This window comes from Nothoprocta perdicaria, unplaced genomic scaffold, assembly GCF_003342845.1.
Source record: "Nothoprocta perdicaria isolate Ctin4 unplaced genomic scaffold, notPer1 scaffold_54, whole genome shotgun sequence".
NCBI classification, from domain to species: Eukaryota; Metazoa; Chordata; class Aves; order Tinamiformes; family Tinamidae; genus Nothoprocta; species Nothoprocta perdicaria.
Window position 1 is genome coordinate 2,187,037 of NW_020455799.1, and position 22,054 is coordinate 2,209,090.

At 42.5% G+C, this 22,054-nt stretch overlaps 1 protein-coding gene across 1 annotated transcript in view; it reads left to right on the top strand.

Annotated features, from left to right (window-relative positions):
• The window catches only part of USH2A (usherin), a 336,721-nt gene extending 315,366 nt beyond the window's left edge, over nucleotides 1-21,355 (top strand). Inside the window, exons 63-71 of the mRNA XM_026048437.1 lie at nucleotides 354-675; nucleotides 11,300-11,509; nucleotides 13,990-14,228; nucleotides 14,925-15,142; nucleotides 16,269-16,445; nucleotides 17,161-17,244; nucleotides 18,648-18,892; nucleotides 20,941-21,171; nucleotides 21,258-21,355. Of these exons, the coding sequence (XP_025904222.1) occupies nucleotides 354-675; nucleotides 11,300-11,509; nucleotides 13,990-14,228; nucleotides 14,925-15,142; nucleotides 16,269-16,445; nucleotides 17,161-17,244; nucleotides 18,648-18,892; nucleotides 20,941-21,171; nucleotides 21,258-21,350 (1,819 nt within the window). The 3' untranslated portion in view covers nucleotides 21,351-21,355. The remainder of the gene's footprint in view (nucleotides 1-353; nucleotides 676-11,299; nucleotides 11,510-13,989; nucleotides 14,229-14,924; nucleotides 15,143-16,268; nucleotides 16,446-17,160; nucleotides 17,245-18,647; nucleotides 18,893-20,940; nucleotides 21,172-21,257) is intronic.
• The last annotated feature ends 699 nt before the right edge of the window (nucleotides 21,356-22,054 follow it).

A 22,054-nucleotide genomic window follows, 5' to 3' on the forward strand; every position in this document is an offset into this window, starting at 1 on the left:
TTTCCCTTTCCCTTTCCCTTTTCCCTTTTCCCTTTTCCCTTTTCCTTTTTTTTTCTTTTTTTTTTTTTTTTTTCTTCTTTTAAACCAGAACTAGAGGAAGGCAGAAGTTGATGTCATGGTTGATACCCGAATTCATGGATGTTTGTCAAAGCCTGGTTTTCTGTTGAATCAAAATGAACACATAGCTAAAAAAAACCTTAAAAGTTCCTTCACTTTGCATGGAACCTTGTCTAGAGAATACCTAGAAAAATTAAAGAACCCCCATATGTACTTGATTCTAATTTTAGGTACAATCTATGTTTATATTTGCGGGGCTTTTATTGATGTTATTACTTTCCTTTGTGTTCCCCGAGGTATGAAGTACAGCTGCAGGCCTGCACAGAGCTGGGTTGTGCCTCCAGTGAGTGGGCGTCGGTGCGGACGCTGGAAGCCCCCCCGGCAGTGCAGCCTGCGCCCCTCATAGAGATACAGAGCCGAGCCGGAGGGTTCGAGTCAGCCTCTTCCGTTCTGTGGACCGGCCCGCAGCAACCCAACGGGAAGATTTTGTACTATGAGCTTTACCGAAGGCGAACGACTCAATCCCATGTGAATTTAGACCTCGTGCTTGTTTACAATGGCTCTTCGACCTCCTTCAAAGACGACACGTTGCTGCCGTACACGGAATATGAATATCAGGTGAGAATTGAAGTCACTTAGCAGCTCTGATGATTTCAGAACACTCTGAGAATCTTAGTTCACACTTGCCCTCAACGTATGCATCTCATTCTGTTGTTAATGGTGTTATGATACCTTAATATTTTTTGCTAGTGAATTTTCAATAGCTGAGAAATAATTGTGCACAAGCAATATATTCATTATTAGTTTTTCTGTAATGTAATCATGAGTGCTTTTGTTCCTTGCGCAGTAAGTGTTTGTGTATCCTATAGAGCTTTTGCAAGGCTCTCATGTTACATGAATAGTTTAAAAATCTAGTTGTTAAATGGCAGCTTCAGTGCATTGGTGTTTCATTTTCCCTCTCTCTGCCAGTCTACTCTGAATTAATTTTTAATTTATGACTTTCCATATACCTTACATAGAGAGGATTTTGGCTTGTTTTCTCTTTAAAATAGATAGGAGGATTACAATCAGTTGCATGGGTGGTACAAAAGGAAGTTGCAGTTGGTAGTTGTTATTTCTCATGGTCATAGGCATATTACTCTTCTTATTTTTCTTATGAGGCAGAGAGAAAGTAAGGAGAACAGTTCTGCCATTCAGACAGAGTATCATTTTACCTTACTAAAAACTGATGGTACTACTGAAATCAACTAAACTGTGGAGTAAGTAATGTCACCATTTGCTGTGAAGAGTAGTTGAAGAAAATAGGCCCAAGTTACTTAAGGTAACTCTTGATTTTCAAGGCCCTGAGCACTACAGCAATTGATCTTTGACCTGGATTTGTTTTCTGTGTCAAAATAGAGATTTCAGCATATTTTTTTTATCATGCATTACTAGTAATAGTGTAGAGACTTATTTGATTTCAGTCCCTGAACTGATAACCTTGTTATTTATAACTATCTGACATCCATTTGAAGGTTTTGTATGAGTTAGTAGAGTTGATACACTCACCCAAAACTCATCTTGAATCTGTTCTTTCAAAAGGAAAATGGGTGTAGTTTCATGGCAAGATGAGGTTCATTTTGCATATATAAATCCTATGAATAGGCATGTATCTCTCCCCCTTCCTGAAACAGATATCAGTAAGCCCCAGTGCTGGTAATATACACTGAACTTGTCTATCCAGCATGTTGTGATAATGAATTTGGAAGTTCTTGGAAGTCTTTAAAACTATTTTTGCTTGCTTTTTCCCTCAAAAAAAAAAAAAAAAAAAAAAAAAAAGAACTTTGTAATGCACACTCTCACCAAATTTGCAGATGGCACCACTGTTCCTGTTGTTTTCTTTTTGGTAGCTAGAAGCCATGTAGAATTAAATCTAAGAAGTTGCTTTACCATGTTAGTATACAGTATATCTAGCTGCTATTCTTACATATGTCACAGAATCCATGTAGACTGAAAGGGCGACCCACAGGTCCCCTAGTCACGTGTTTGAAGCAGGTCCAGCTAGAGCAGGCTGCTCAAGGCCATTTCCAGTCAAATTTTGAGTGTTTCCAAGAATGGAGATTCCACAGGTCCTCTGGGCAACTCATTCCAGTGCAGGACTCCATGGTTCTCCTTGTATGTAATCTCTATTTCCCTTGTTTCACCTTGTGTCTGTTTCTTCTTATCCCATTACTGTCAAGAGCCCTGGGGCCTGTAGGGAGAAGTGCAGTGGCTCTCTTCCTAAATCAGCTCTGGCAGCAATCATTTGACCCAGAAATGGACTCTGAAGGGGCAGTTACAAAACTATTGAGGAGAGATCCTGGGATGCTGTTAGAAAAGTGTCCTTACTGCAGTATTCACCAAACCTCTCTTCACTGCTTGGCAATCACAAAGCTCCTTCTCTCCTTTTGATGTCTCTCGTTTGGCAGCATGGCTGTAAGGTAGCAGCTGGCATGAAAAGTGTCTGTTAGAGCTGTGCTGAAGGAAATGTGGAGTCTCTGTGAGCTGGCTGCTGCTTTTTGCTCATTATAGGTTCATCTTTTTTGGTTTCCTTCAGTCTTCTGAACCTCTTCTCTAAACCTTAGTGAATGTAGCTGTATGAGAGATACTATAATATTATACTTCAGATCAGAAATAATCACTTAAAGCCTGGGAACTTTCTACAATTAAAGTACATGATACAGATGGTATATTGTCCTGCTTTTACATCTTTTGTGAGGAAAGATGTTAAACATTTCCTGGAAACAGTGTATTTTAGGGTCTACTACATGTGTTTTAAGGTTTCCTTTTCTTTCTTTTTTTTTTTCCTGTTTTAACATAAGTGTGGGGCCCATCTGTAGGCCCCAAACACTGTGAAGTCTCTTCTCCTGTTACTGAAGTTTCCTTAAAGCAGAATTATTGTTAGACTCTGTCTCCGTATTATTTTATAATTATATTATAAGTCCATAAATTCCAGCCCAGATGGGGCTTGGTGGGAATCCAGTACTTGTAGCAGGCACTAGTGCTACATTCTAGTTAGGGCTTTCTTTGCTAAAGAGAAAAATCTCAATGGTCTTTGCTCTGAAATTTGTTCATCTTGGCTGTGGGGTGCTCCTAGTTGCCTCCACTTCCAGTTATCTCAGTCAGAAGCTGGTGTTTGAATAGTAGTCAACAGCACACAGACTTCCTTGAGACAAAGTTCTAGTGATTTGTTGATGCTGGGTAACTAAGAATGTCTCTTGACCTAATTCCTATGGGTTAACATACTATATTCCAAACTTTGCTTTCTATTTTGATCCTACTCCGTATCTGAGCTGAGCTGTTGACTGAGGCCCTAAATCTTTTATGTGCCTTTTTTTTTTTTTTCCCCCACTAGTGGCCATTTATTTCCCTGTGAGAGGCTTTTGCATGCACATGTTTGTCTTCTGCTTATGTCATTTGCAGCAGTCCTCTGGGATCTGTTCTAAGCCCCTCCATTGTTGACAATTTATATCTTGCCTGTGAGACAAGTTATTCATAAGTATAGGGCTTGGCTTTTGCTATTATGCTGATGAAACCCAGATTTATATTTCACTTAAACTGGATATTGATTCTGCTGTCTCTTCATTTGAGGCTTGTTTGCTGGACATAAAACTTTAAATGCAACTGAATTTCCTCCAGCAGAATGCAGATAAAATCAAAGTGCTGTGATGAGGCACTCTCCAGCATTTTTGAGGTATTGAGATTTAGTATGATGAACTCTGACAGCTTCTTTAGATATAAAATCAGGATTTGGGGGTTGTATTCTTTCACTGGAAATTTAAGCTGAATATTTAGGACTTGTAAGACTAAAATGCAAAAGTTGCACTTTCAAAAAAGATGAAATGACTTTAGAAGATCATGCTGGTCAAAGGGGCTATGCCCCCTAAATGATTAGGTCATTATAGTTCAAGAGATTTAAGCACTGTCATTCTTTAGGTGCCAGATTTTCATAGGCATATTCACATTTGCTGGGTTTCAGTGTGTTTTTCAAAGGCATTAAGATTCCAACCCTCCTGTACTTAGAAATAATTACATAGATCTTTGAAATTCCCTCAGTCTATTTTTATATTTAGATAATTGCATTCTTTGCAGCATTTGGCCTGTTAGCTATTTCTTAGAATGCTTCCCGAGATCCTTAGATATATTAAATAGATGCAGTTTCATAATGCCCTGAAGAAAACCCTGACTTAAACCTTACAGTTCCTGAAGCCTACTGAGTTTCCAGATGTGGTCTTTTGATTCTTAGAATATCTCTGAAACAGGATGTATAGATTTTTCTTACGAACTGTTGAGGATGGTGTACGGGGTTATCCTGGCATCCTGTAGAATCAGCCCTCTTTTTCCCAGTTGAGGAAAGATCCTTTTGAACAATGTTTAGTTCCGTTTAGTTTAGTTTAGTTGGTTTAGTTCCGTTCTGCAAAGCAGAGTCGTCGGGGTGTGCTCTGATTTCCCTGCAGGTGCAATGTCACTCTTCCACAGTTGCAGTGAATTGTGTACTTAGTCTCCTTCTTTAGATTAATGGCATAATGTCTTCCTGGTTTTGGACACATTCTTGTATCCACTTGGCAGGCACAGAACTGTAGAAATAGTAGTGGTGCTTTTCAGAAAGTTTTATTGCTCCCTGCAGAGGTTTATTCTCTGGAAGGGCTATCAGACACAATGAGGCAGGTGGGTCTGCAGCACTAAAGATGTCTGCCTCCTTATTGCTGTGGGAAGGACAGTATTTCTCTTGCTTATAAAGTGTGCTTCTCACAGCCCAAATACTGCAGCCAAGTGAGGAATCTAGGAAATAATCTGAGAAATGCCAAGGGCAATATGTTCAGGACTTGCCTCTCGAACTCTCAAAGAGAAGACAAATCATGTTTCTGGCACTGGAGAGATGATGAGAAAAAGAAATGGGTGCAAATTTGTGAAGATTATGGCAGGTACAACTACATGGAGTACTGAATATTTCAGTGTTCCTGAGCACTTTCAGAGATGACAAGAACGACACTCGGTTTGCAGGTTTGCTTGTCAAATTGTTGGCTGAGCTTCAGTTTGTGTTGCTTAGTTACTGCTAAAGAACTAAGTGACTTCTGTAGCTTAAAATGGGCGTGAAACTGGTTTTCTGACTGGCCAGTGATGAATAGTCATCCATTTGAAATATCCCTGATTTTTTGGCTTCTTTTTTTTTTTTTTTTTGTCATTTTAATTCACCATTTCTTCCCATCTCCCTGACAGAGACTCAGTGCAAAGTGGTGACATGAAATAAAATGCAGTTCTTTCTTTCGCTCCCTGCTTGCCATCATTTCCTCTTTGGAAGAGTGGATTTTTCTCACAGAGTTCTTTGCACTCCCTGTTTCCAGTAAATATTTTCTCATGCTCTCTCAGCATGAGACTACCAAAATCAGCCTCAGATTCTAAAGAATAAAGCAGACATAACTTTATTGTTTTGCTGATGCAATGGACACAATGGACATTGCTAAATACTCTTTTGCTAAAGTAAATGCCCCCTTTTCTCCCTGCCCAATGGGACATGGTAGGAAGAAGAGCAATTTGAAATAGTTTTTTTTTCTTGAGCTCTGTTCAAGAGGTCATTCTTCTGTTGGCAACGTCATCCTAAGTTGAAGTGCATAAGCAATGTGTTGATGAATCAAGCCTTGAGTTTTGTTCATTAAAATAAATAGTGATATCAGACTGTATATATTGGCTTCCAAGATTACTGGTGAGGCTGCTGTCTCACTACTCTGGCAAGACCTTTCTCGGTATGTTGTGACTCTGACATACTCAAAACCACGACAAACTACCCTTTAAAACAACATTAGCATGAGTACCAGGGGAAAATATACTCCAGAGCTGTAGATGACTTGATCTGATTTCCTTGATTGTATCTTTTTATTTATGAGGCATAATTTATGACCGCTGAAAAGCAAACTAAAATGAGTGATGACTAACTACAGCCAAAGTAATAAATCAGTAGCGGTGAAAGAAGTGGCGATTTTGATCGAATCTATTGAATTAGCTGTTGCCCTTAGCCATTACAGGTATTGGAAAGACCTTTTAATATCTGCTTATCTCTCCCATGGGAATGTAGTAACTATCTCATTATATACCCATAGGAAACAAATTATTTAATTTTCTACCTTTTAGAGTTAAACTTGTTTACATCTGTCATTAATTATTGGTCTTATACTATGTTGCATGAAATGAGCTTCCTTTAGAATTTGTAAATTTGTTTTACCCCAAAGTGTTTGCCTGTTGTTTTTCCCCTTCTCCTCCCCAGAATGTGTTTAATGCTTTTGTTATTAGCAGTTGAACGGTGAAGATGAATAACAATCTTAAGAGGCTCAAACTATGACCATGCTGGGAGACTGCACCTAAAATCCATCCCATTATATATTTATGGCCTCTCTAAGGATGCTAACTGAATGCTGAAAAATATAGATTCGTGGTTGAGCAATTAGAAAGCACATTTGTTTACTACCTCTTGTACCCCTGGTAATGAGCTGACATGATACCTGTTCTTGCACAAGAAAACAACTGGAAATTGGGTATTGTGTTCCTGAAAGTTACCAACATGATGTGTTGGGACTTCACTGTGCAGCCTTGAATACAAGTCATACCCTTAAAACATATTTTTTTTTGGAAAAAAATGCCCTGTGAAAACTCTGTAAATACTTCAGTGTAAGGCTAGAAATTGAAGAAAACTGGGTCAAGAAACCCAAAGCCAAGCCTCAGGTAGTGCCGTGTCTTTGGGATCTCTAGAAAACAAGTGCAGAAAGACAGAAGTTACAGTATGAAAGGCTACTGCAGTTCCTCACTCCTGCCATGTGTGAAGTAGTGTTGGCATGGACATGGTTGTGGCAACAACAGCAGTTGGAGGCACATAGAGCCCTTGCATTTCCTAAGGGCAAGTTGTACCTGACTCAAACACAGGAATAAGGAGAGTGAGGTTTCTTCAGCGATGGAGAGTTTTTCATTCTCCATACTCTGTCAGTTGCCTTCAGTTCCACTCTACATGGCAGAGAGGATTTCCGCTTGGCAACTTTTGTGTTGGTCTCTTTGCTTAAAGCCATGATACCTGTCACATTCTTTAATCCAGGTTTGACATGTGAGCATGTGAGTGTTGGGAGCTGGCAGGGCACTTGTAAACCCCACATATCTGCTGCCAAACCACTGCTCAGTTAGTTGTAATTATACTTATTCACATTATTGTAGTTATGTGATCAAAAGATTCCTCCCTCCCCTCCCCTCCCCTCCCCTCCCCTTCCCTTCCCTTCCCTCCCCTCCCCTCCCCTCCCCTTCCCTTTCCTTCCTTCCATCTCCTTGTCCCTTGAAGTGGGTTAGTTTGAGTGTTTCATTTTGGCAACTTCTTCACCATTTATTGTTTGTTACGTAGATGCCACAGTGCTCTTTTCTTGCAGTTCCTTTCATGAGATACATGATTGGGCAGGCTGTGACACCAAATATCTAGCTGTTCCCCTCAGTTCTATTTAATCTCTCTCTTGTGTCTGTGATTTTTTTGTTTGTTTGTTTCATGAGAGGAGTCATTGCTCAGCACTGTTACGGGACTGATCCTGACTAAGTATCCAGGAAAACATAAATGGTGCACAGGTCAGAGTTTTAGCAAGTCAATTTTAAGGAGTCAAGCTCTCTGTGTTAAGGCTGAGGCAGTTTTCCCAGCACTTTCCCTGGTGCTCCTCGTGGGTTTTGCATGTTCTTGGCTATACTGATGAATTTGGATGTTGTCCTATGATCATTTTGAGTGATGGCAAATCACTGGTCTCTTCAGGATCAGATGTCTCTGATGGCTCATTTATGATGGAAAAAAACAAGCCAGCTTACCTGTAGCTGGAATTCTCTAGTTCTCTGGATATACGAGCTCCAGAGAGGGTTCCCCTCTTTCTCTCTGGCACCACTTCAAAGTGCTGTCTGGGCTAGGGGCCAGTAAAAAGATAAAACGTTTTAAATTCCAACTCCTGTAGGTGATTTTGGAGCCCTCTCCTGGCTTTTGGGGGGCAATGCTGCCATTAACAGCTCTATATCTTTTGGCAGGATACTGAGCCAGGCACCATGATGTCAGACTTAATGCTTTGGGAGGCAGTACATTCAGGAAGTCAGCTTAAGGGAACCTTCTTTTGTTGGCTTTCTGCTGCATGTCCTATGTCATCTTCTAGGTCTCTGCATACCTAAGGTGTGATTGCTTCCTCTTTTCCATGGGCCTGTTCTGTTCTGAGGTAACATTTAAACTTTTTTGTTAGGGACACCAGGTAATGCTGCTGCCTATTAAGCTCTTTATACTTCTGCATGAATGTAGTTAAATATTTTTGTGTTGATTAAGTCAGCCTTTAGAATAAATTTGTGCGTGCCCAAAGATCCTGACAGAAGTCCAAGCCATGGCATTTTAGTTTAACCCAGTTACCCAGGCAGCAGGTCTCAAGCACCTGTGATTATGTGGTGACTTTTGAGACTGAACCTCCAATTTTAACAGGTGCTCCTAATTGTGACTGCTGTTTTCTTACTGCTTGGTTTCTTCATACACTCAAGTGGCCAAACATTAGCACTTTTATCTGCCGGGAGTGCTGTGTGCTTACTGCTCAGAGCCTGCAAACACTGGGCCTGTATGGATGGCCATTCTCAAAGGGAAATAGCTTCATGCACAGATATCCTTTTACAGGTGATCAAACAGAAGCAGAGTGTATGCTTAGGTCACTTTAAATCCAGGATTTAGATCCTTGAAACTGCTGTTCAGCTGTCACAATTGTCTCCGAATCTGATGTTACAGAGTTTCACCTAGAAATTTTCTCTTGAAACACAGCTTGGCAGGACTGAATAGGCTGATGCCTGTCTAGAAGGTACTCTCAGAATATGCCTGCTGGTCAGGCTCACATGAATGTATAGCTGTGGCCTTGGGCTCTTTTTAAGAGTAAGAGGCATATGGTGCTTGGGGGATGGACTAGAGCCTCAGGTCCCCCTTATCTCTATAGGAAAAAACTGTGCTGAAGAGTCATGTCTACTTGTACTCTCTCTTACTCTACCTAATCAATCCTGAATTCATTATGCTCATGCCAAGTGACATTGCCTCAAAGGGAGCACTAAGAACCCCAGGAGTAAAGCTGGATCTTCTCTGGAAGGTGACAGGCTTGAATTCCCTCCTAAGAAGGTGTTTTAAAAGAAGGGGGCCTTGTTTTTCTGAAATAAGACTTGCTTTCTGAAAGACAAGGCTTAGGCACCTGTGATAGAAAAGGCATCAATGGAGGATGGTGTCTCCCTGCAGCTTTGAGTGTATCTGCCAGAAATGGATAAAATGGCAAGGTGCATCCCTCCCTCATCAGAAATTCCGAGCATCTCTATTCTGGGACATAGTACTCCTATGTACTACACAGGAAACCTCTGTGCCTAGCTTGTGGCTTTTAATTTTGCTGTTGAAGCTTGCTAGGCAGTTGAATGTCTGGTCTTGTTACACCCTGTGCTCATTAAGGCCACAGACTCAGCTAGAACTGGGGTGCTTGAACTCAGGCCACCATTGAGTCAATGCAAGTGGTACACTCGGAGCTGTCCTTCTCTGTGTGGCTTTTTCTTTCCCTTAAGATATATGCCCATACAAATGAACTACTGTAGGCAAATCTCTGTAGCATCAAAGACTTGACTGGGATAGAGGGTTTGACTGATTGCAGTGAGCAGAGTTTGGCTTCATGAGAAATTCACAACAGAGATATATTAAGAGATATATTACTCTTTTAACTGAAAATAATGAAAGTACTTCAACAGTGTTTTATTAGGCAGTCTTTCACTAGACAACAAAATGAAGCAGTAACTTTGGTTTTGTAGCGAGTAGAACCACAGTCTTCAAAGCCATTGTGGTGGGTTTGGCTTTCTTCCTTCTCCAGGACCTTTGTGAAGGGTCCCAATACCTTGAACTTAATACTGCAAACTGAAAAGACTTGAGGTCCAGTTTTGAAGACCCCTTATTTTATTACTACTTGTGTTAAGGAACAATCTCACTGTTTGCTTGCCCAGGTCTTCTGCCCAGAGCAGATCATACAAGAAAATGTTTTACTGTAGTTAGAACTGCTCAACATGAAAGCTTACTAAGGAATACTTATACTAAAAATCACTCAGACAGTCCTCTTGTATTGCCATTTAGATCTATCATTCTGATTGATCACTATGTGGTTGGCTAATATTGAGCCTAATTTAACCCTATACACTCACGCATCCATCTATTCTGTCTATTGTACCTGACATCCTACAAATTACTTACTCATGCAAATGATGACCTAAGGCAACCTTTTATGATATTCGTGTTTAATTATACAAATGGTTTTTGATAAATAAGATTACACATCCTTCCATATGTTTATTCACTCCTTGATGAAAGCACAATTTAATTTTCATGCAGATTTGTTGGAGACTGTGTTTAATAAGTGCTGAGTTTTATGTAGTCTGCAGATCACTCCGGTTTTGGGAAGCTGACAAAATCAGTAGGCATAGTTCGTAGAGACATGTGTGTTTTAATCAGGTCTAATTCAAGATGCTGAATTTTGAAATCTTAGAACTGAAACTGTTGCCTTTGCACCTATGTAATAAAGCAAATGTTGTGCAAATAAATGAAGGAGATTGACTGTAGTTTTCAATGGGTTTTATTTATAGTATGGATTATAGAAATTGTTGCCAGATGGTTGATATGTTGATACGTTTTAGAGGGAGGATTTTAGAGATTTTCTTTAAAATTTTCCAAGTTCAAAAAGTAAGCAGAGATTACCTTGTGTGATTCAATCAGGATGAACATAGCCAGATGTCATGTTGGGCCAGGCTGAATTGATCGGGTCTACTTGTGAATATGAAGGAAGTGTGCAGAAAGGAGGCAAGAGCGGGGCTGAATATTGGTATTTTTGTTCAGATGTCTTTGAAAACATTATCAATACTGATTGTAGCTTTTCGGAGAGTCCTCTCCATGCAGTGTGATGCAGATAATGTTGGGAATTCAGAGTTTGCGTCTTGAACTCTGGAAGAGTTCAAACTTGAACTCTTCTTTTCCCTAAATGTAATTATGGGAAATGCTCCATTCTTCTCTTAGAAAGTCACTCGCTCAAACGTTGAGTAGGTGACGAGGAAGGTTTTGCGGAGATGCCGTTGCGCGGCCTCCCTGTCAGCATTAGTGCACTAGCGTTCCTGTGTGATGACGAGTGTTCTGTAGGATGAGGTCCCTCACTGAGCGTGTCCGTGTTTCTGGGTGCCCCAGGTGTGGTCGGCGAACTCCGCAGGCCGGACGCCGAGCGGCTGGTCGCGCTGCCGGACCGGCCCTGCTCCTCCCGAAGGCCTCGGGCCCCCCCTCTTTGACACGGTGGCATCCACGGTGGCTGTGGTGAACATCAGCCCTCCTCTTAAGCCAAACGGGCTAGTCAGTATCTACAGGCTGTTTTCTAATGATACCAGAGGCACCGACGTCGTGGTGAGTACTCTCTAAGTCATTTTTGTACTTTCATTTGAACTTATGTTTTTACTTTAGATGATTTTGTTATTGCTAGCTGCTGCTGTTGGTTAGGGACTTTCTTCCACTCTTGCATTTTATTTTTTTTTTATCCTGCTCTGCAATGCTCTCTTCTGGACAAAGCAGGACCAGCACCCTCACTCAGATAAATGTTACACTTCTGGAGGAATTAATTTCACCATTCAAACCTCTCTCACTTGGTAATATGCTGTGACAATGTGATGAGAATCCCAAGTATTGTTCAGCGGTGGCTATCTGCCCAAATGAAATACTTCCAGACAGCTCCTGCCAGCACAAGTGGTTCAGGTGGAAACTCCAGCCAGTAAGAAATCAGTCATGGGCTTTGGAGATCATACAGGTTTTGAGTTCAGAAGACAATGCACTGCATGAATTGCCCTTAAAATCCTACTTGTTACTAAGAAGCCATTAGGAATAATGCAGGCAGCAAGGTAACTGATTTTATTCCAGTCTAGACTGTCTCAAAAGATGTTCTCAAAGGTGACATTTACAGAGGGATCTCAAGTGTTGAGGCAAATCTCAGCAAACCACTTCCTTAAGTAATTTCTGTTTTTTTTTTTTTTTTTTTTTGTGTGTGTGTGTGTGTGTGTTCATGAATATATCAAATGGGAAATTCCAGTGTGATTGTGGAGTCAGTGTCTTCTCTAGCTTGGGAATGTCTGCACTGGAGAGGCCCGTAGGAGAGATTCTGAAGGTTCTGTATCATCCCAAAAGATTTCCCCACTTTTTAGGTATGCTTCTCCTGTGGGCCTAAGAGTTGGGGAGATGATAAAGAAAGGCTTTACATATGTGCCTGATAGGAGATTGCTATCCTTGGTTTTGTGCAGGAAGGTTTGAATAGATTTGAATAGACTGCAGCAGTGCTGGGGATGCTTTAGCAAGGCTGAGGTGTAGCTTGGGTTTTCCCTTGCAAGAGAATCAATCATCAGGTGTCCAGAAATGACCTTATCATTTGACCTTACCGCTCTCTACAACTACCTGAAAGGAGGTTGTAGTGAGGCGGGGGTCCATGTCTTTTCCAGAGCAACTGTCAATAGGACAAGAGGAAAGCGCCTCAAGTTGCACCAGGCAAGATTCAGGTTAGACATCAGGAGAAATTTCCACATCGAGAGGGTGATCAAGCATTGGAACGGGCTGCCCGGGGAAGTCATGGAGTCACCATCTCCGTCAATGTTCAGGAAACATGTAATGTTCAATGTTCAGGAAACATGATGAAGCACCTGGGACATGGTTTGCAGGCATGGTGTTGAAGGACTTACGGTTGGACACGATGATCTCAAAGGTCTTTTCCAACCATTATGATTCTATGACTAAAGTCAGCTAAACTAGGAAACCTGCAAGGCTTCATTAAACTTGTAAAATGGGAGATTTAGATAAAGCCTAGGGCTGCAGAAGCCACCTGGAACTGTTTCACCAAATAATGGAAAACACTTGAATGCTTCTTGTCTGTAACATCATCTGCCCTTTATGAGCAGAAAAATGTTTTATTTGGTATGAGTTTTTTTTTCCTTGTCCCATATTGCTTTTCTTGGAAATGCTGTTGACTTTCCAAGTCATCGTTGTTGTCCATGAGTCTGAACTGCTTACTGATTGCACATTATACATTTATTCCTCACAGTGTCATTGACTGTGTCTGTACTGAATTCACCACTGGTATCTGTGTGGCTTTCCTTTTGTATCCCCTTGTATCTGCCATGCCACAGTCTTGTCTCTTGACCAGATATCATATAATACCTGATGTTTTCTTTTGTTTGTTTGGCTTATTCCTGCCTATTTTCTGCTGCATTCTGCAAGTAAGGTGCTCTCAACAGGAGCAGATGTTTTCTCTTGAAGGTTTTTTTTTGCATATCTTGATTACTTTGGCCATAGAAGCTCTAACCACAAAAGACTGTGGCAGAGAGGTGAAGTGGCAGTTTCTGCACAAGAAAGCAGCTTCCACTGTCAGAACCATGCAGTGTCCCACACGGAGCATAGGCGAGTTCACTGTAGGATCATTGAATACCATAGCTGAATGCAGAGCAACACTGTGCTGGTGCTCAGCTCAAAGGCCATCCTACTACAAAGGAATTTCTCCTGTCATTTAAACTGGCACACCAGATATTCCCATCACTCTTGCCAGTGCTGTCTACTGTATCCAAGCCAATGAAGTCTGAGAGATATGTGTATCTGCAATTGTTGTGGCTCAACTCAGTGTTTGTGAGGCCACTGATATCATGGTCTTTCTCTCTGAACGGTCCCTTTTTAACTTTGTAATGAGAAGAAAATGAATACAGCAGTTCCCTGCATGCAGCAACCGCATTCATGTCAGACTTAGCAGACATGCAGAACCTTGTGCCTTCTTCTGGAGTTAATTCACCCCATTAACTGTTGCTTAGTAGTTATGCTGATTGAAGCTGTGTAAAGTTCCTTCTTAACTTTTATAGCTCTCGGAAGGGACTGCCACCCAGCAGACAATACATGGGCTAAAACCCTTTACCACATACACCATTGGTGTGGAGGCCTGCACCTGTTTCAACTGTTGCAGTAAAGGACCCGTCGCCCAAATCACCACACAGCCAGCACCTCCCTCGGAGCAGCCCCCGCCGCAGATCCGCACGGTGACCTCCAGGAACGCCTCATTCCAGTGGAGCGCCCCGCAGTCGCCCAACGGCATCGTCACCAGGTAGGACCTGCCATCCAGCTGAGACTTCCTGAGTCAGCTCGGGGGACGGCAGAGCAATTGCCCTGAACGTGAGCTGGACACGTGGCTGAGAGCTGTGGTCAGTTGTGACAGTTCCCCCTTGCCAGTGTGGATGATGGTATCCCATGTGCCTCAAATTCCCTGCAGGAGACGTTCACTCACAACAGTGGCTTTAGTCCTCAGCAGGCTATTGGGCAGATGTACCCAGAGAGAAGGGACTGTTCTGTCATGCCCCAAATTGTCAGTCCCCTAAAGCCAGCTATGGGGAGGCAGCGATGAGGTGGCAGTTCCGGAGGTCTCTGGTTGCATCAGCTGCTGCTAAGAGTGGAACTAGTTGCCTGACAGTTGTGTTTGCACAGCCAAAAGGTTGTGAGAACAACTAGCAGAGAAGGGACAGCTGTGCTTTTACTAAGGCAACTCAACTATCTGATTCACAGAACTGAGAAGCAATGTAACAGGCATCAACAATCTCATTGTGGCTATGAGTGACAACTATATTGTTTGTAGATATCCTACACTTGCGACCAAATTTTGCAAGAAAAAAAAAAGTAGCATCAGTCCGTTCTGTTCTCTGGTAGCCAGACATACAGCAGCTGGAATGAAATGGTCTTCACTGGCTGATTGGCTGTCACATAATTAAGGTGCTGGATTAATCAGAATATTAACTTTTTTTCTCAGCTATGAGCTCCATGTGTATATGGCTTGTCCCCCAAACCTACAGCCTGCAGTAAAGGCCTGTAGTCCTGGCCCAACTGAAGTGAAGTATACAGGAAAAGGACAGAGTGCCAACGTGTCCAACCTTGAGCCTTACACAACGTACAACCTGAGAGTCGTGTCTTACAATTCTGTTGGCAGCAGCGCCTCGGAATGGGTCGGCTTCACTACTGAGAAGGAGCGTGAGTACAAGAAATGATTCATGGGTCCGAAATTCCAGCTTTGATTGAAGAAGGCTGGATAGAGTCAAAGAAATCAGCTCCCTTGTGGAAGCTGATGTCTATAGTAATCCACCCTTGCGCATGTATCCTTTTCCTCTACTGCCAAATCACTGGAATTCTGCTCTGTGCCCTGGTTCATTTCCTTAAGTGTATTTCTTTGCTCATCATTTGAGTTTACATCATTTACATCCTGTGTCTTCTGTGGAAAGGAGACCCTTTATTTTATTAAGAATAGGCAACAAAATTATAGAACTTGTGGTAATAACAGTGTTGCCATAAACCATTCCTGGGAAAAGGGGGCATCTTAAAAAAGACCTGGAGATTCTTTTCAGAAATAGTCTTACTGTCCTGTTTGAAGCCAAACTTCTGCCAGGGCCTGTGGGAGTTTTACTCAGATTTAATCTTAACGGATCCTCTTTGACACTGAAGTGAGACTTTGTTACTATCCAACAGACATAGACACCACTTCACGGTCTTGTGGTGATCTGCATGGGAATTAAACATGCAGGACTTGTGCCTACAGTCAGAATAGATTTTGCCATCAAAACTGATTTTGTAGTAGTGTAACATCAGCTTTTTATTGAAAAGGTCCATGGAGCTGTAGCTAGAGTCATTCTGTAACAGATGACATGGCCATTTCACCTCAGCCTAACTAATCAGGACAAAGAGGTTATTAACTTTTTATCATGGACCCTGAGTTTCAGGACTTCAGAATCAACCTTCTAGAAAACCATTTAGCACTAGTTCTGTCTAGTAGTTATTAAAATGTATCTGTTACGTTGTAGGAATCCTCAACTGAAAATTTGGGGTGGAACAGTCCTGGATTTTTGATCAAGGAGTGGTCGTTAAAAGGCATCACCTCTAAAGCTGTGTTTTGTTAAATTGCACATTATTGAGGTAGAACATAATAATAAGCACTGACGTGGAGAAAATTGTTAACAGGCAGGTATCCAGCATGAAAGGGTTTGAAAACCAGTTTCTAATCTTTGCCCACAGGGTCTGCAGCCCTTCTTCCAGTATCGTTTTTCTTGCTTTGCCGAATACTCCGACCTGTTCCCCTGAGTCTCCTTTTGCCTTCCTTCTGCAGCACCTTGGTACAAGGCTCCTTTCTCCGTAGTCAGCAATTTATCTACCATCCACATAGACTGGAGCCGCACTTTTGTGCTGAACGGCCGCCTCAAGGAGTACGCGCTAACTGAGAGCGGGCAGCGCATCTACAGCGGCTTTGACACCGAGCTCTATTTGCCACGGACGTCTGACAAAAGTCAGCTTTTGTTTCGCTATCATTCTCTCTGTGAAATACTGTTGGGCTAAATTAATGTTATTGTGTGCTCAACTTAAGAAGTATCTCTCCAAAGCTACCACAAGCAAAGAGCACAGGAGTGTGTTAAAGACACCTGCTACTTGCTAACTGAAGGCATTTGCATGCATTAAACCAAGGGTTTAAAAATACCAAAACTGCTGTTGTGTATCTGGGCAGTAGGACAGGCAGAGGAAGAGGCTGAAGGAGTGAAATCTATATTCTACCAACCAAGAGCTTAGTTAAGAGATGCTGTGAGGTTCCTTTTGTGAGCTTTGCTATTGCTCTTCCTTGTAATTTCCTGATTAGTGCAATGACACTAATACAGTGTTTTGAAACTGTTCTTAACAAGTCTGAATCAGCCAAGAAGTGAGTATGAGGGATTTGGAACACAAAAAAAGAAAGTTACTAATTGCATGTCATAGGAAGAGGAAAGATTAGCTGGTAAAATGAGAATACGATTTGTCATATGCCATAGTTTATAGTTTAGAAGTTTAATGCCCTGGTAAAAGGGATTATGAGGCTGTGATGTGGGGCTCGTCTGGGTTATGTGTTATGCCCATATATGCCATGGCTTTTCTCAGACTTGGCTGTCTCTACTGGTTGATCATGATAGAAAAGTAGCAGCAAAAGAATTTTGCTTTCTCCTGCTGATACATTTTCTAACCTTTTTGCTCAGCCTTCTTCTTTCAAGTGACCTGTATCACTGATGAAGGGACTGCCAAGACACCAGTCATCAAATACAGCACTGGCGATGGGCTTGGTAAATACATGACAAAATTATGTTTTTAATGTGCTTGTGGTAGATATTTGCTGTGTAGTGCATGCCAGACAATGGAGTGTCATCAGAAGATCCTTAGTGCCTTAACTGTAAGGTATGAAGATAACGTGCCTTTTTTTGCCATGGAGGAATTTTGATTGTGTGGCTTTCTTCTGTTATTTATACAGGATCTATTTTTTTTTTTTTTCTTAGTGGCTAGTATCTGTTCTTTCTAAGACTTTTTCACTAGCCAGTTTAGGAGAATGTCACATGAGTTGGTGTCATGAGTTACCCTGGGAAGACCAGGCTTATAGCACCTACTGCTCTCCATCCCCTTTGCCTGTTTCATGTAATCAAACTAGTTCCATGTGATGAAATCCAAGTCAGCTGTTGTCTTGTAGATGTTAAACACAAATATGTGTTTGCCATCTCCTTAGTTTTCTGGGAACCAAAGTTAAGTTGGAACCATTTCCTGTCCTCATGCATCTCACTGGCACTGGTTTATTAGTTGAATGAGTTGCCTCTTGCTTAGCATCGTCTTTGCAGTTACTCTTTGCACAGGAGTTCTGTCGTATCACTTTTTGTGACCTAGCTCCATTCTCCTGCAGAATTTCAGACAAGGCTGCAGTAGAGGTGTGAAATGTTCCCAGTTGCTGCCACCTTCCAGAGTCAGGTTCTAATTGCTGGCTGTACCCTGAGGCTATTGCCACATCGATCATCAGCACAAGCAACTTGCTTGTAGTGGTGGCTTGCAGGCAAAGATGATGGGAATTCTTTAGCAAAGAATCTGGATGCACTTGCTGGATTGCAAATAACCAGGAAGTCCTGACATGGAAATTTCTGATGCTTGTGTCATGTGCAAGCAAAGCCAAGTAAGTGGCTGATTTTTCTAGGCTGCAGAAGGAAGAACAAGATGTTCCATGTTGATTTGGTTTGTATCAAGTTATCACACCTTTCTGATCAGTCTTTCTCCCACTCACATTTTAATGACACAGACCTGCTACCACGTAGCATTGGCGGCACTGTGCTGGATGTCCTCTGGCTGTGTCTCTCTGAAATTACCCCTCAAGGTTACTTGGAGTAATGGTTTTTTTCTTTTCTTTTTTTTTTGCATTCCACCTCTACTGCCTCCTTTCTCAGGAGCTGCTGATGCAGTGGTGATTTCCAGCCTGAGCAGCAATGCCAGAACTTTAAGCAGGGTCTCTTGAGAGTAGTAAGCTTTTTATTATAGCCCGCTAGCATATTGAACCATTATGCCACCTTGAACATAAGTGCAAATAAGCACATGACAACAAACTGACTTAAATTTCTGCTTAGTTTATTAGAGAGAAAAGGGATGGCATATTGTTAAATGGCTTTCTCAAATAACATTCCCTTTCTCCCCTTCTCCCTCTTGATATTTACAGGTCTGATCTTGACAACACCTGGCGAGAAGGACAAAGGGGAAGCCAAAAGTCCAAAATTCTACAACGAGCTGTGGTTTGCGGTGTTGATGGTAGTTCTAGGTTTGATCCTCTTGGCTATTCTTCTCTCTTTAATTCTTCAAAGGAAGGTCCACAAGCAACCCTATGCACGAGACAGACCTCCTCTGGTTCCCCTCCAGAAAAGAACATCACCAATGAGCGTCTATTCATCAGGTGAAACCCACGCGGTAGGTTGGGCAAAGGGCACTGTACTGCACACATGTCGTTCCTCTTTTATCTGGACGTTTTCCCCTCCATCATTTCCTTGCACTCTGTTAGCAAAGGAATGTCTGCCCAGAGCCAGAAAGGGGCTGTCTGGTCTACATAGCAAGGTGTGAGGCATCCTCACAGCGAGCCTAGCTTACAGGTGTTTAGTCCTGAAGGATTCCTGCAGCATCTGGGTTACAGGACATGAGGTACTTCTGGTCAGGAGTACTTCTGATGCCTTCTAACAAAGTTGGGATCTGTAGAGCAGGCAGATCCAAAGCCACTGCTGCCTACTGGTATTAGCTGTGGTCAACAGTAGAGCTGTGGGGAAAAGGCTTTTGTGTAAGGTGGGACATTGGCAAGGTAGGTTTCCAAAGAGGCACACTGGGGGTAAACAGGTAAAATAGATAATAGAACATACTCGTCAGAAGACCATTTTGTGTGGACCTAACTGTCCTGTTGTGAATGACTAACAAAGATCCTTTTGGGCAGCTGGGCCCATTTTTTTTTTCCTAAATGAGGGAAGGTCCTGCAGGTTTGCAGGTCCTAAGGTCCTGCAAGGATTGAGGAAGAGAGTCTTTTTAGTATATACTCACCACCCAGCTGAAATGCTCTAGGATGAACTCCTTGCCAAGGAGTTTTGGGTGAGAGTGAGTGTATACATATATACATACATATGTATATATATGTGCACACAAGCCACTTCAGGAACACTAGAGTGGTGGGAGAAGGAGTGCTGGTGAGTGACATTTTTTATTATAACAAGTTATAAATCTGTTTAAAGGAAAAAAAAAAAAAAGGCATGATGAACATATTCCCATGCTCAAAAAGAGTAGTACCTGACTAACTTGTGATGAAAAGCTCATTGGGATGAGACTGAGAATTAGAACAGCAGTGCCCTCCCCGGTCATGCTTCTTCACAGACATAGGCCAGAAAATGACTCCTGTTGTCCCTGCTCAGCTCCTTTTCCCTGTAAGTGCCATCCAGCAGGGCAGTGACTCCTGCATCCTTCACGCATTCTGTTACTTCCTGTCTCAGTGCCAAGAAGCTGCATCTGTGCCTCAGCTAGGCAGCTCTTGGAAACCATGGAACTTGCTGTGTGTCCCTTCTCCTGGGAAAGGCTAAGAGAGTAACTTCCTTTCTTGGTCTTCTGGTTTTGATTCCTTTTCTTCTAATCCGTCACACGGTGCAGTTGCTCTTGACTTTAGAATGCCCTTGCTGTTGGCATGCCTGCACAGTCGCTTTTCAAGTTCCCACCTTTTCTTCCTTTTTTTTTTTTTTTTTTTAACCTTTTCTCATGGAGTTAATAGAAATGAAGAGTCTCCAGTGCATCAATGGAAGCGCTACTCTGAAACGCCAGGGCAGAGCTGTGCTGAAGTGCCCAAACTTGTGTGTTACGGGGGCTGGAGAGATGGTGCAGCAGGCAATGCTACCTGCCGCTCGGCCTTTGAGAACCAGTTCCAAGTTAAATAGCGCCCCTGCCCTGATGCTTTCCCTCCCTCTCTTTAATCTTAGTTTGAGACTGTTGCGGACACATCCGATTCCTCCAGCAGTGTCACGCTCAAGAGTTACACGATGAATTTGGAGGTAGAGTGGTTTTTAGCTTGGAGAGTTGCAGGACGTGTGACGTGTCGGGCGAAGCAAGGAACATGCATGAAGGCAGCCTGCGTGGCGTGTGCTTTCCCTGGAGGGCGAATGCCTGCTCCCCTCCTCCTGCTAAATGAGAAAACAGCAAGTCTTGCTCTGCAAGGCTGGTGTATCATTCTGGTAGTGAAAAACTTTGGGACCTATGCCGGTTGACTAATTTAAAAAAAAAACTCAGGAAAATCCTGCTGTTTTTTTTTTTTTAAATGAATTTTTCTTGCACTACTGCCTTCTGACCAGGGGGAGGGGCAAGGTCTATTTTTCCTGTTTATAGATATATGATTTTTAGTGCATGAACTTTTTCTTCTTTTGTTAGTTGAAGTGTTTCAGATCATTCCCTTTATTTTTTTTTTTAATTTACTGATTGCTCTGCTCTCTTCCTAGGGGCTGGCAGATACTAAAATCCCAGGAGATGATTCCCCCAGAAGCAACCGCAGTGCCCACGTGGCCTCGGTGGGGCAGATTCCCAGCCAGCTGAGTCGCCCCTACTCGCCAGCCTCTCTCCACCGCAGTGTGAGCCAGCTCATTGACATCTATGACAAGAAGAAGTCCATTGCAGAGGAGTCAGCCTGGGACGCCTTCATCCGCAATCACGGCACGAGTGGTCGCGGCTTGGTAAGGAGCCCTCTTGCTCTGGGAGGGATGGGAGGAAGGTGGAAGGAAGGGCTAATGGGAATTACTTTCCTTCTTTTTTTCCCTAGCGGTACCTGGATGAGGATGATCTTGTCAGCGTCATCAAAGGCTTCAGCACTGTGACCAAGGAGCACACCACATTCACCGATACCCACCTCTGAGTCGCACAAGCACCTTCGAGACAAGGGGAGGAGGGTGCGTTGCCAAAAACAGCCACTATGGACGTTGCAGTGCACGTAGGGCTGCTGCTTCCCGTCCCCTACCCACTGCGTGGGACAGAGAAGAACTGTTCACTGGAGGGGGGTCACTCAGCTTTTTCTTTTCCCACCCCTCCCCTCTTCTTAACATACAGTTCAAGTTTTCTATTAGTACTGACATCTTGAGAAAGGAAGACGAGAACACTTTGTAAATCCCCAAGTCCTACAGTAGTAAATGCTGTGAAGATGCAGCTTTTTATCTTTGTCCCTTTTCTGTTTCTCACTTTTTTTTTCTTTTTTTAAGAAAAGGTCAATCTTTACCTGTCCAAAAATGCAGCATGTGGCTAAAAGCAGCTATGCTGTGTGGAAGGCTATGTCTGTTCTCCAGAACAAAATTGTGTTCCTGTGTGGGTACAATATAGAACAAGTGAAGGAATTACTGTGGTGTGTTGTGCTTTGCAATTTCGTTCTCTACCCCTCCCTGTTCCCCCCCCCGCTCAAATAATAATATAATAATAAAAGCCATCAAATAATGCTCAACTGGACACATGCTGTCTCTGAGTCGGAAGTACTCCTCCCCTGGTCCCTGTTTAACAGTCCCCGTCACAGCTTTCCCCTTTACTTGCATATTGAAGAGCTACAGGCAACAGGATTTGTTCACCACCCAA